The 14,764-nt window shown below is 41.2% G+C and overlaps 1 protein-coding gene across 1 annotated transcript in view; it reads left to right on the top strand.

Moving 5' to 3' along the window:
- lrp1bb (low density lipoprotein receptor-related protein 1Bb) overlaps positions 1 to 14,764 on the top strand; it is a gene marked incomplete at its 5' end in the record, with an annotated part of 226,997 nt that overhangs the window by 195,687 nt on the left and 16,546 nt on the right. Inside the window, 11 exons of the mRNA XM_079463519.1 lie at positions 3,261 to 3,377; positions 4,082 to 4,188; positions 7,906 to 8,038; positions 8,801 to 8,907; positions 10,151 to 10,283; positions 11,308 to 11,430; positions 11,622 to 11,744; positions 12,021 to 12,161; positions 13,186 to 13,320; positions 13,548 to 13,667; positions 14,122 to 14,363. Coding sequence (XP_079319645.1) covers positions 3,261 to 3,377; positions 4,082 to 4,188; positions 7,906 to 8,038; positions 8,801 to 8,907; positions 10,151 to 10,283; positions 11,308 to 11,430; positions 11,622 to 11,744; positions 12,021 to 12,161; positions 13,186 to 13,320; positions 13,548 to 13,667; positions 14,122 to 14,363 — 1,481 coding nt within the window. The remainder of the gene's footprint in view (positions 1 to 3,260; positions 3,378 to 4,081; positions 4,189 to 7,905; positions 8,039 to 8,800; positions 8,908 to 10,150; positions 10,284 to 11,307; positions 11,431 to 11,621; positions 11,745 to 12,020; positions 12,162 to 13,185; positions 13,321 to 13,547; positions 13,668 to 14,121; positions 14,364 to 14,764) is intronic.

Below are 14,764 nucleotides of genomic sequence, written 5' to 3'. Positions count from 1 at the left end.
GCTACCAATAATTTTATACAGAGACTTTATATTGGACCAGTGAGCTTGTGCACCTGGTTTCATTAAAAGAAACGTTCAGTGGTTTTATTTGATGTTTAGTGAAGTTGCCTTCTAACTGTGCATTCACACCGCCAGCAACACCCAGCGACAGCGAGGCGATGTCATTCATTTCAATGGAGAGCCGGCGACACTAGCGACAGTGACCTTTGGTGACAGAGACGTGGGCGTGTCTAGCGACGCAACAAAGCTGAGATTTGCTCAACTTTAGGCAAATGATGAGCGACTCTCGGGAGCAACAACCAATATTAGTAAAGCAGCAGAGCTTACATCATCCGTCTCTCGTCAGTTTAGTTATAGCAGAGTTTGTATATAAATGTTACTAGAAAGCAACCAAAGCTAAGAACGCCTTCTAATGACTTGAAAGCAAGAGACTAGCGTCACCTAGCGAAGAGTTGCTGGCGGTGTGAACGCACATTAAGGCGTATGTCATACAAATACAGTCGCTATTCAGAGTTGAGTTTGGATTTCCTGGCTTTCCTATGCCTCAGTGGTTAGAGCATGGCCAAGGTCATGGGTTCGATCCCAGGAGATTGCATATAGTCTCAAACATATGTATAGTACAATGGAATGTAAGTCGCTTTGGATAAAAGCGTCTGCCAAATACGTAAATGTAAATGGATTTAAAAAGAATAATGTAATGGCTAATGAGCATAAAATACTGTTAGTTTTTTATTTAGATTAAAATTATTGCTCATATGCCTATGATGCCTTAAGGCGGCCATAACTCAAACAGTTTCTGTATATCTCATGTTAATCTTGAGTACTTACAGAATAGTATCGCACCCTCCAAATATCCGCAGAGTCTTAAGCTTGATCACATTTATAAAAGACAGATACAGCTGTGCGATTATTTCCGTAAACATTCAACGTGTGTGGGAGGGAGGAGGAAGCGGAACTAAAGCACGTGCGCACACATTGCCAAGAAAACACAGACATCAGTTTCCCTTACTGCATGCTGTTCATGTCCAGAATCTTTCAGCGCTGGGACTGCCACTCATCTATCAGTTTCTAACGATCTCCAAATCCAGCGTTATATCCACCGTTTATGTAACATTCATCACCCAAATGCAGCGAACAAACAACAAAGCTGAACTTCGCAAACATAGTGCTGTCTCTCTCCTGCACACAAGTGAAAGTGACTTGTGCGCATGCTCCTTCTCCCCCTCTCCATGGTGGATGCGTGGGCGTCATGCTTTTCTGGGAGAATTGTCCAATAAGGGACTAAGAAAAGTTGTTACGTAAGTTGACCATGTTAAGCATGAGAAGAGAGCACGTTTAACATTGTAAAGAAGTCAGAATGCATGATGCACCGATGCACCACACCTTTAAGGCAAAAGGCCCTCATGATGTCATTTTCGTCCTCAGGAGGGTCCGCGTCGTCTGCACACCACGTCTGCGTGCAGCCCATTTTTTGAGACCGTGCGCATTTAGATATACTGGCTCTCTAGGCAGCATAACATATTTTGGAAGAGCCATCTTTATGACATTAATAATAATGAATAAGAATTTATTAATAACAACAACAAAAATAATAATAAGAAATTAATAATAATAGCAATATGATGATGATGATGATGATAATAATAGTTTTATTATTAATTATATCAGTATTATTGTATGTAATTATGTAGGCCTACATAATATTAATAATAGTTATATTTGAATTTGCCATGTAAATACTTTATAAACTCTCAGTGGTGTATTTTATATAAAACACGTTCAGGCAAGGATGATGAGCCTGTCGTTTCCATATCAATTGACGTAAGAAATGAAATCAATACCTTGTCAAATTACGTTCTGTCCGAAATTGATTGGGAAATTGGTTTAATTGCCTTGGCTGAACATATCTGATGTGTTTCATGGATCGTCTATAACCTGAGGATTAGCTAAAAGAAAAAAAACACATTTAAATGAGTGACACATCAGTCTAGTATTGAGTGTCAGTCTGTAATTGAGGTGTCTCCATTGATTTTTTTCCCACATGTGACACACTTTATCAGCATCGCCCTGCAGGTAATTGTAGATCTTTATCTTGGCATTTGATGTGAAACAGTGCTATTATTATAAAGTAAAAGACTAAATGTATTGATATCATAAAACATAGGTGGTACATACTTAATATGATTGGATAACTTAAGCAGTTGAATCCATTCATAAAGTTATTATATAATTATATCATTTTCAATTACTAGTTCATAGTTAGTATGTTCATATTCATAGTCTCATCTATTGAGTTGTTTTATGTACTGGATTCGATGTTGTGACGTACGTTATCTTTTATTAGACTTTTATATTAAAAAGTCCTATACCTATTAGATATCACAACACGAGCCATACTTGTGTTGTCGCTCATTGAGTCTTAACTAAAGTTATTCTTTTGATGTAAAAACAGACTTGTTGGAGACAAGCTTCATTTATTAACATATTTTAACACAGATTTAGGCTTAGGGCAAGGATTTGGGTTAACATATATTTAACTGTGATCGTTGCTTACAGGCGTACACTAAATTAAGAATCTATCTCGACTACATTATTATTCAAATGTGGATGTGTAGAGCAAATGTTAGCGACCACAGGTTGCAAGTTATTCTCCAAATTGCGGCTTACTATATAAAGTGGGAGGAGTTGGATCTGGATCCAACCTGGCCCCCTGGATCTCGTGTTCTGCATTGAGGACCATCTCAAACTTTTGAGATGCACTTATTTATTTTAAATTTTATTTCTTTTAAATGACCCCTTACAATAAAACATAATTTTTCGATATATAGTAGTAAAATGGGTTGGCGATACCCGAGCTGATCGAATCTGATCTTTCCATCTGTTCATACGGAATTTAGCTTGGCTCTAACACTTCATAAAGTTCTTATATAGTGCAGTCACTACAACGACTCCAAAAAAGGTAAAACAAATAAAAAAATGTTCATTGCAGGCGATTGTGCCCAGGTGACAAACTGTTTCATGTTAAGTGTCAAGTGTTTGGGTTATTGAGGAGGGAAGTTATCGGCAGCACAGTCATGTATCTCATCTTATGGTGCGTTAGCCTCCAGAGTACTGGCGTGTTTTGAACTTAGTGTCAGATCCGTGCCCGGGAACCCTGAGGAAACGATGATTACGTGTCGAAACGCACTAGCACTGCATTAATATTCATGCCCTTACGAAGCCATTTTCATCTGTTTGTTTGTTTGTATCTGATGGAAAAGATGAAAAGACCTGTGGACCTCATGAATTTCGGTGCGAGAATAACAACTGCATCCCGGACCACTGGAGATGTGACAGCCAGAATGACTGTGGAGACAACTCGGATGAGGAGCAATGTAGTGAGTTTCTCTCATCTCTCTCAGTACAATAAAGCTTTTTTCCCGACTTGCGTTTGTACTAAATTGTTTTAACTGTCAAGACACGTCGTGTGGGATCGTCGGAGGCCACTTTCCTAGACTGCTTGATGTTTTCTTGCTATCTGTTTGTTTACCATTTATCTGTTAATTCCTGATCTTTCCACAAAGAAACACCAACCATTTAAGTGGGTTTTATGTTGTTTTTATTGCTTGCCGTGTCCGGTTGGAGCCTTAAAGTCAAGAGTGTGGCATTTGGTTATGAATTTAAACCCGTTTACACGTGCTGTTTTGCCAATTGCATGACCGTTGTTGTCCACATTTTCCTCCATTATGTTGTTAAATCGTTGTTGAAACTAGAATTTTCAAACACTCGACTTGTTTTTCAAACACCCAGCATGCTTTTCAAGCCATTACAGGCAGTGCTGTCTTTCATAAAAGCCCTTTAAGACATTTTGGTGGCTGATTAGTTTGCAAAGAGCCACTCTTAAGTTCTTGGCATACTCGCAAGAACCCCTGAAACAGATGGTCCAGTGCCAGATCATGCCCAACTGCGGGACCTTTTTTATCTTTCTCTATATCTTCTGCCACTGTTTACTTCAGCGGTTTTGTCGCGAACAGCTTCTCAGGACACAGCCAGGATAGTAGAGAGGTTTAAGCTATCTTATCATTCTCTCTCCTCTTTGCAGAGCCGGTGACCTGTAATCACAAGGATTTCGCCTGCGCCAATGGGGAATGTATTTCAGCACGCTTCCGTTGTGATGGCGACTATGACTGCGTTGATAATTCAGATGAGGTAAGCACATACAGGATGTCATTTTAAAGCTCCGATTGACAGAAATGCAATATAATATACATAACTATGTATTTAAAGATGTATAAAGACCTTACATAATGAAGTGTTATGTTTTTATTACCTAAGAATGAGCTATTTCTATCTGCACTTACACCGCGGGTCCCCTTACACGGACGTCGCCATGTTGTTTCCTAAACGGACAAACTGCTTTTTAGAGTGCGTTTCGGAAATACGTTATCTCCTTCGGGAAAGAAGCGAAAGAACGTGATGACATCTTAGCCCTGCCATAGTGCTTCGAATGGGATGGGTGGAGTGAGCCTTTAGTCAAAATTTGCAACCTAAACCGCTAGATGCTGCTAAATTTCATACACCGGACCTTTAAGAGAAGAGTCTTATCTGGTCATTTATTTCAAAGATGTATAATCTATATCCTTCAACAGCATTTGTCTGTTACGTTTTTATGGATTTTTTAGCAAGTGATGAAGATCAAGTTCATTGCTTTTTCAATTTTGTTAACAAAGTCAGAAAACAAGCTTAAAGTTTGTTTACACTGAATGCTTTCTTTATTGACACAGATCAAGTCGACGCCACAGTTATTAACAATACAATGGGAAAAGTTATTGGTATAAAAATGATAAGAATGAGTATGTTCCCAAAAATGCTTTATGCATGCTAAGTGTTAGGACTCTGTCCTTCCTGTCTCGAGCTTTCTAGCTCCCTGGGCAGAGTCATGACATTGCCACGTCTTTCGTGTTTCTGTTGTGTTATGTGTGGAGACATGTGGCTTTATGTTGTTACTTAATGCCACGTGTCTTCCTGTTATGTCTCTCAGCCCCACCCTCCTATCTCCTGTTAGGGTTTCATTCCCATCGTCTGTTTTGTAATTCACCTCGTTAGGGTTTCATTCCCATCAGCTGTCACCACTCTCCCCATGTAATCACTCCTCGTTAGTGTCTCCCTTTATATGGTCTCAGTTTCTCTCTGTTCAGTGTTGGTGCATTGTCTTTGTCTTATATTGATTGTCTAATGTGGATGTCTATGTTGAGCTGTGACTGGGGATTACACGACTCCAGGCAAATAGTTTGTGGACTTATTATTTTATTATTAAGGACTTTGTTTCCTTTTGTCCCCCTCGTTGGAGGTGTTTGTTTTTTCTAGTGTTTTTGTTCATGTTTACCCCCTTGCGGGTGTTTTATTTAATAAAAATTTTTTGTTATACCTTCGTCTGCCTGCATCTGGGTTCTGTCCAAAACCATTTCGTGACAGAATGCACCAACCCATAAGAACCCAGCAGGCGGCGATTTTCCCTGCAAGGCCTCGCCAGCCTGGTCCCCTCTCCAGCATTCGCCAGGGGAACTTGGACCGGGACGAGTACCTGGACAGGTTCCTGGAAGCCGCAGTGGAGGAGCTCTTCGGGGAGGAAGAGGTGACGGCGGCGTTCAACAGCGGACTGAGGGTCCCCCTATCGCCTGCGGAGATGAGGAGGCTGAGACCGCTTGGCTTCGAGGGTGTTCTCCAGTTCGCCATGAGCCGACCGGAGCCCAGTGTCTCCGTCTGTCCGAGGTTGTCTTCTCCGTTGGGTCCCATCCCCGAGGATCACACCCTGGAGCTTGGGGTGGTGACCACCACCGCACCATCAGCCTCGGACCCTGCCACCTCTTCACCACCTACCAGTCTTCAGGGCAAGCGTGGAAGGAGAGAGTCCTGGGGGTCCTCTTCGGAGGCCTCCAACGCGGAGCCAGCCCCGTCCTTCACCTCCTTCCTACAGCCGACTACCAGGAGATTGGCTCGGCAGAAGAGGAAGAGGCAACGGAGGGGGGCACGTAACCCAGCCCAGCCGGCGCTCCTGCCGGTTCTCCAGCTGGGTTCACAGCCAGCGACTCAGCAGGCGTCAGGACCTGCCTCTCAGCAGGCGTCAGGACCTGCCTCTCCGCAGGCGTCAGGACCTGCCTCTCCGCAGGCGTCAGGACCTGCCTCTCCGCAGGCGTCAGGACCTGCCTCTCCGCAGACGTCAGGACCTGCCTCTCCGCAGGCGTCAGGACCTGCCTTTCCGCAGGCGTCAGGACCTGCCCTTCCGCAGGCTTCAGGACCTGCCTTTCCGCAGGCTTCAGGACCTGCCTTTCCGCAGGCTTCAGGACCTGCCTTTCCGCAGGCTTCAGGACCTGCCTTTCCGCAGGCTTCAGGACCTGCCTTTCCGCAGGCTTCAGGACCTGCCTCTCCGCAGGCGTCAGGACCTGCCTCTCCGCAGGCGTCAGGACCTGCCTCTCCGCAGGCGTCAGGACCTGCCTCTCCGCAGGCGTCAGGACCTGCCTCTCCGCAGGCGTCAGGACCTGCCCCTCCGCAGGCGGCCGGACCTGCCCCTCCGCAGGCGGCCGGACCTGCCCCTCCGCAGGCGGCCGGACCTGCCCTTCCGCAGGCGGCCGGACCTGCCCTTCCGCAGGCGGCCGGACCTGCCCTTCCGCAGGTGGCCTTCCAGCCGGTGCCTCAGCCAGTTCTCCGGCCGGCATCACCTCAAGCTTTTTTCCCCCTTGGACACACACCTCTCCCTAGCCCCTTCAAGTCCCCGCCGGTCTCGTCCGGTTGCTTCAAGTCCCCGCCGGTCTCGTCCGGTTGCTTCAAGTCCCCGCCGGTCTCGTCCGGTTGCTTCAAGTCCCCGCCGGTCTCGTCCGGTTGCTTCAAGTCCCCGCCGGTCTCGTCCGGTTGTTTCAAGTCTCCTCAACCTGTCCCACCCTTTTCTGGTGTCCCCAAGGTTTGGCCTCCCATTCCCCCACCCCCCCTCCCATGTTTGTTGTTTTTGTTGACCCACCCGAACCCCTTCATAGCCTCCCTTATGTTCCCTTTAGTTTGTTCTGTGTTGTGCTTGTGGTGTTTGTCTTTGTGCTTTTGTGTTTTGGCCCGCTGAAGTTTCTCCCTTGAGACGCCATGGGGCGTTTCTGGGGGCGGGGGTAATGTTAGGACTCTGTCCTTCCTGTCTCGAGCTTTCTAGCTCCCTGGGCAGAGTCATGACATTGCCACGTCTTTCGTGTTTCTGTTGTGTTATGTGTGGAGACATGTGGCTTTATGTTGTTACTTAATGCCACGTGTCTTCCTGTTATGTCTCTCAGCCCCACCCTCCTATCTCCTGTTAGGGTTTCATTCCCATCGTCTGTTTTGTAATTCACCTCGTTAGGGTTTCATTCCCATCAGCTGTCACCACTCTCCCCATGTAATCACTCCTCATTAGTGTCTCCCTTTATATGGTCTCAGTTTCTCTCTGTTCAGTGTTGGTGCATTGTCTTTGTCTTATATTGATTGTCTAATGTGGATGTCTATGTTGAGCTGTGACTGGGGATTACACGACTCCAGGCAAATAGTTTGTGGACTTATTATTTTATTATTAAGGACTTTGTTTCCTTTTGTCCCCCTCGTTGGAGGTGTTTGTTTTTTCTAGTGTTTTTGTTCATGTTTACCCCCTTGCGGGTGTTTTATTTAATAAAATTTTTTTGTTATACCTTCGTCTGCCTGCATCTGGGTTCTGTCCAAAACCATTTCGTGACACTAAGCTGTGGTACTCGTGCAAGAGACAAAAGTTTCATTAATAACATACCATCTGGTTTGTCATATAACGACCCAATTATTTTGTATTCTTTCTCTGCGGTCTGTCAATAACAAAATGGCAAAAAAAGATTTTTCTAAAATGGGACGACACTGAACTGTACCTGATGTGTGATTTTTCAGAAGGACTGCGAGACTCACTGTGCAGACGATCAGTTTCAGTGTCACAACAGTCTCTGCATCTCTCGGAAGTGGCTATGTGACGGGCAGGAAGACTGTAAAACAGGAGAAGATGAAAGAAATTGCCTGGGAACAGGTGCATCTTGAACACGACCCGGGGTCAAAACATGTTTTATGGATATTTTGATCAGATTGTTTTCAGTGTGTACATAATGAACACAACTTACTCGGCACTCTGGTGATTTTATCCTTCGGTTACATTTTTATTCAAGCTAAGAATTTATTTAAAAACCTTAATATTTTATCAAGGATTGCATTTCGCTTTTAAAGCAAGATGGAGGTTTTTACACTGGCCAGTGTAGCCAAAGTTATGTTATGTTCTAATAAATGCTGGAGGTATTTTTTAAAGGTCGAATAGAGGTAATAATGCAAACAGTGAACAGAATCATTTTGGGGTGAACTATCCCTTAAAACACTGTCATAATTAACTCTCTCTCTCATCACTTCAGAACACAAAAATAAGATATTTTGAAGAATGTTGTTAACCAAACAGTGCCGCACCCATTCACTTGCGTTGGTTTTGTGTCCATACAATAGAAGTCAATGGGGTGCCAGTGCTGTTCGGTTACCAACCTTCTTCAAAATATCTACATTTGTCTTGTCAAAGTCATACAGATTTGAAATGAAAAGAGAGCAAATGACGACTGAACGGGATTTAAAGGCTTAAATCATAGAGGCTATTAAAACACTTTTACACCGACAAGTTACAAGACAGTGAACGATTGTTACCAATTACAAACTTTATTTGACCAGATATACAGAAAGATTTGTCTGAAAGAGCTTTCACGTGTTTGCTTTATCTCTTGTATTTATGTGTTTTATCCTGGTCTGTTTTTAGTTCTTCCCTCCTGCTCTCTGAATGAATATGTGTGTGCCAGTGGAGGTTGTGTGTCGGCCGCTCTCAGGTGTGATGGACATGACAACTGTCTGGACAGCTCTGATGAGGTTAGTTCTCCAGCAGGACCCTCTCACCTAACATCAACCAATTCACTCTCACAAATGTGCATTAGAGGGAGATTTAGATATATTGGTTACAGATTTAAGGGTGACGTGTCACAGCTATTATAGCTTGTTGGAAAAGAACAGATTGCAGTTGGTAATATGTGTTTCTGAGTAAAACGGGGTCTTTAATGCTGAGCAGGACTTGATCTTATACTGTTAGGAACGTTTTATATTATTGTAGTGAAAGTGGTATTACATATAATAACAGAGAATGCTTAAAGAGAAGCTGGTTTCAACTCTATGAGAATGATTTAAAGGGATACTTCACCCAAAAATAAAATGTCGTCATCATTTACTCACCTTCATGTTGTTCCAAATCTGCATAAATGTCTTTGCTCTGATGAACACAGAGAAAGATATTTGGAAGATTACGTATTACGTGAAGTCGTGATCGTGCTTCGCAGAACAGCATTTTTGTTTATAAAGCATATACATTTTAATTTTTGTTTTGAAAATTACTGATCGTTTCGCTAGATAAAACCTATATTCGTCGTCTGGTATCGTTTAAAGCCCTTTGAAGCTGCACTGAAACTATAATTTTGACCTTCAACCGTTTGGAGTCCATTGAAGTCCACTATATGGAGAAAAAAACTTTCTGTCCAACTCGTTCTTTGACAAGTTTTCAGTGTCAAGCATGAGAAGACAGAATGTTTAACAGTGTAAAGAAGTCAGAATGCATGACACACCATTGCAGGGCCACTTTAAAATATATTATTTTGTGTTCTGTAAAGAAGCATCAGTCACACAAGTTTGAAATAGTACACAAGGTGAATAAATTATTAAATAACTTCCGTTTTGGGAGGAACTATCCCTTTAATTATCAAAGTTTTGCAAATGAAATGATACCCTTGCTATGTTGCTCCCGAATTATTCATTACTTAAATCTGATAGTTCTGTTTCATCAGAGGTGAGGTGACTTGTTAAAACACTTTTGTAGTACTAGATATGATGTGTGGGTGTCTTTAGAAGTCTACGATTTGATTATTTTTGCATCACATGTGCCACGAATAACAATGACTGTACAATATATTACATCAGTGGAACGCCGCATCGAAAACATTAACTTTGCAAAAGGAGTCTTGTGTATCAGACTTGTGTTGGAATCCATGGGAACACAGATGTGTATCGCATTTCTCTTTCTCTTCGGAGTGGGTATATGAGACTTTTCTTGTTGTTCTTACACCAGATGGACTGTGTCAAGGAGTGCACAGAAGATGAGTTTCTGTGCAAAAACCACGCCCACTGCATCCCTAAACGCTGGCGCTGCGATGATGTCTTTGACTGTGTGGACCACAGCGATGAGGAGAACTGTGGTCATGGTATGACGACACTTTCTAACTCTGAGGTTCTCAACAGGGGTGCCGTGGCCTACAAGGGGGCCCCATCTGACCTCTAAGGGTGCCTTGAGATGACTATAATTAGACAAAATACATGCAAAAAATGCAAAAACCAATATATTTCTTAGTATTTTTATAATGAATAGTCATTTTTTCCAGTTAATCACAAGCTCTAAAATATATTATTGGGTTAAAATTGTGAGTGGCAGGGAGACCTTTGAAAATTTTTCAATAAAATGGTAGATCTTGGAGTCAAAAATGTTGAGAACCCTTGTTTTAACTCATTCCTTTGCCAGTGATGTTCAGGCATTACATCATGTTATTGATCTAGAACATATTCAAGTGAGCTTTAGAGAACTGAAAATCTTTTATTTTATGCTAAATATTACATGTTCATTAATAAATAAAATATTTTGATCTATAACTTATTTCCTAGTGGTAATAAAATCATGAGTTGAAAAAAGTTATTACATGTATAAATGAACTAACTTATACAGACCACATTTCGATTTGTTATCGTTTCTGAATCACAGTGCCATTACCAAACGATTTTTAATGCATTTTTTTAACGTGCTGCAAAGTAGTAGTTCATTTGTAAATTGCATTTAAGGATTCCACATTACACATCGTCAATCAACAGAATTATTAATAGTTCATTTAAAATTCCAATTATGAGTTTTTGTGGATCACTGCATTGTTTAGTGACTTGCGATAAGTTGAGTGAATCGATTCTTTCCACACCACCAGCTGAGGGAAACAGCACGATGCTCGCTTCAAAATCATCCATATTCAGGATGTTACACAAAATCCGATTTAGACTTACTTTGGTGCCTTATCTTTTTTCTATTAGTACTGTTTACATTTTTAACTTGAACACGCTCAGTGTTTACCCATGATGCTTGTTCAGGTTGTCATACGTTTCCTGTGCATGCTTCTGTTTACTTTGCACCTTAATTACAAACGATTCACCTATCACAGCTTGACATCAAATCATTTGTTTTTACAGAAGCTTTCTTCTGTCGTCCTGATGAGTTCATCTGTAACAACACCCTCTGTAAGCTTCACATGTGGGTGTGTGACGGAGAAGATGACTGCGGAGATAACTCGGATGAAGACCCGGAGATGTGCGGTAATCCATCCCTCTCTCTCTGTGGAATGACAGGACCTCTCTGCTTAACTTTGAACTTTCCTATGTAATACGTGGTCTCTGTTTGGGTTACTGCATTGTAAATTTAAAAGCTTCCATTATACGTCCAAAAGATCGTGGATGCCCAAATGCAGTACAAAACATATTGTAACATTGTGTTCTCACTTCTTTAGCCAAACTGCCTTGTCCTCCAACAAGGCCGTACCGCTGCAGAAATGACAGAGTGTGTCTACGGCTCGATCAAATCTGTAACAACGTGGATAACTGTGGGGACAACTCAGATGAAGATGAATGCGGTAGGATCATTCGCGAGCCTCCGATGATGCCTTTATCCTCACCAGCACAATGAGAAATCCATCATCCCTGCTGCGCCTTTTAAATTTGCCATAAAGAATTCTGCGTAGAATTTAGTGATATTGCTTTTTCTTGTAATTCATCAGGTATTTCGGATATATGGCGTTCATTAATCACCCACATTCGCACAATCGCCGTCGTTTTGATCGAAGACTCTTTAAGTTGTGCTTCTGCTTATGCCGAATAGATGTTTTGTTTCGTGCTTGTGCCCAAAACAGAGGCTGTATCAACCAGGCCCAAGCCCTGCGGGAAGACCGAGTTTACCTGTAGCAATCACAGATGTATACCAGCACAGCTGCAGTGTGACCTGTTTGATGATTGTAGAGATGGAGGCTCAGATGAACAGGACTGCAAGGCTTGTATGTTTGTAGATCTTTCAGATGCTTTTGGAAAACAAACAGTAGACTAGGAAATACAAGGTAGTACTGAAGGAAATACAGAGAGGTTTTTCTGTATAAAGTGTTACGGTTTTCTGTGTCTTCTAAGCCGTTGTCATGGCAATCAGCCATATCATGAATTTCTAAAGTCAAGATATATGCTGCCTCCCAGTTCGCCTACTTATACTGTGCCCTAAAAATGTGTACTGTTTTTGTTATTGAAAAGTATGTAGATTTCCATGCACACACTGGGACATACTATGTACTACATACTACACACTACATACTTATTTATTTTGGAGCGTCTCTAAACTCCGCCCTCTCACGAAGAGTTGTGGGTAATATAAGCCGTAGTGTGTTCACGAATGTACACTTTGCATTTTTTTCGAACTTCTGGGTACTTTGGGAATACTCATTTCTGAGTACATATTTGGGACATACTCATTTTATTTTTAAATACTATTTAAGGACGCGAAGTATACGAATTGGGACATTCACAACTATGCAAATAGTTGTAAGAAAAAAGACAATTTCAAGGCTGTATGCAAATCTTAGGATGACATCATCGCTATTGGTTTTGACAAGAAAAAGATAGAGGATGATTTTTGAACATTTATCTCAAATTTCCTAAAAGTATTGTGTTTTCACAGCGCAGAAAGAAAACCAAATAAGGTCTTATTCGCATTTAGTCTCTACATTAAACAACCTGAATCAATAGCAGACGTTACATTTTAGGGTTAAGAGTTTTAAAACCCTTAAAAAAGTGTTTGATGAATATCAAGTGTCAAGTGGGTTATGTAGGAAAATGCAACACTGTGTGTCTTTTTGTGGGTGTGTGCACGCATGGCTGGAATTAAAGTCATAGTGTGAAAATAGCTTTAAAAACATTCGGGATGAGAATGTTGAAGTTTTGACGAAAGATTCAAACAAACAAACCGAAGAATTATGCAGAGGTACAGCGGGGTGCATTTACAGTATGTTACTTTAAAGCTCTCTCTTTTTCCAGCTTCAAATGGAGACATATGTGGAAAGAGGCTGAATCCATGTGGAGAGGATGCAGTGTGCAATCAGACAAACACAAATGCAATCTGCCACTGCAAACCTGGATTTCAGAGGAATCTCAGAAGCAGAAAGTGCGAAGGTACCATGCGACCGTTTTTCACAGCTTTTTCTGGAAGGGGGGTATTTAAGGTGATGTATGTCATCTCTGCACCACTGGTGAAACCAAACTGGTATTGTCACACTCGACGGCATGGTTATAGGGTGGGATTATACATTTATTTAGTCATTCAGAATGTAGTAATATATGTATATGTAATATATCAGGATGTAAATGATTCTTGTTGTAACCGTGCTTTTCCTTTTCAGAGATGAATGAGTGTCTTCAGTTTGGCACATGTTCTCACTATTGTACAAATACAAAAGGATCATACAAATGTACATGTGACAAAAATTATAAGGATGTGAATGGTAGCTGCATAGCAAAAGGTAAGGATTTATATTTTTTATTGATTTGGCCTTTGGCACCACTGGCTCAATGCTAGTGACGATATTTTATGTTAGTCTTTGAATCGTTCTGTAGCTCACCTTTACGTGTATTAGATCAGCTTGCACGACCTAGTTTAAACCATTGATGTATGTTCTTATTTACAGTATATTTCACTTTGTATCACTATGTTAGTAATGCCTATGTTATATGCATTTGTTATGTGAAAACATGTTAGTAAAGTGTTAAAAAATGATATATCCTCAATTTATAGTGTCTGTGTGTTTGTGTGTATAAACAGGATGTATAGTCTAGGATCAATTGTTTCTGTAAGATTAAAATGCATATCGTTGTGTTGATTTATCTGCATATGTAATTGTCAAACTGTTGTCTTAAAACCCAAATGGAATTTAGCCACTTTTCATTTTTTTTGCATATTAATAACTCAACGGGCAGGACCAGAAGATCGAGTGCTCTACATAGCTAATGACACTGAAATCCGAAGTTTTGTGTATCCATTTAACCAGAGTCATGGACACAAAGTACATGCTCGCATTGAGGAAAATGCCCGCATCATTGGGATGGATGCTCTGTATCAACAACAAAAGTTTATCTGGGCTACTCAGTTTAATCCCGGTGGACTTTTTTACAAAGAAATCCTAAACAGGAGTCAAACTAAAACTAATGTTGGCATCATAGTAAGTATCGCGAGTCTGTGTGAAGCATGTCGACAAATGTTTTCAGGAATGTTCTGGATTTTGGATGACCTTATTGGTATTTGGTATTGGAAATTTTCAATATGCATGTAGGAAATTGAATAATCATATACTGCTGTTTTTCCAGATATATAAAATCATATATATATCACTGCACTTTTTACAGAATAAAAAATATTACAATGTTAGAAATTGCATCATTAAAGTTGAATTAGCTATTGAATAAAGATTGACTGTATTTTTATTTTGGGGTCTAGTTTTAATTTGACATAATTATAACCAAATCTAATACAGATTGCAATAATGCAATTTCTAATATTTTGACAACATTTATTTATCTGCTCAAACCTATGATTCTGTGTTGCCTTGATCCACACGGGAAT

The sequence above is a fragment of the Barbatula barbatula genome (genome assembly GCF_947034865.1).
Source record: "Barbatula barbatula genome assembly, chromosome: 9".
Classification (NCBI taxonomy): domain Eukaryota; kingdom Metazoa; phylum Chordata; class Actinopteri; order Cypriniformes; family Nemacheilidae; genus Barbatula; species Barbatula barbatula.
Note: the sequence above shows the minus strand (reverse complement) of the source record. Positions and strands in the feature narration are given on the sequence as shown.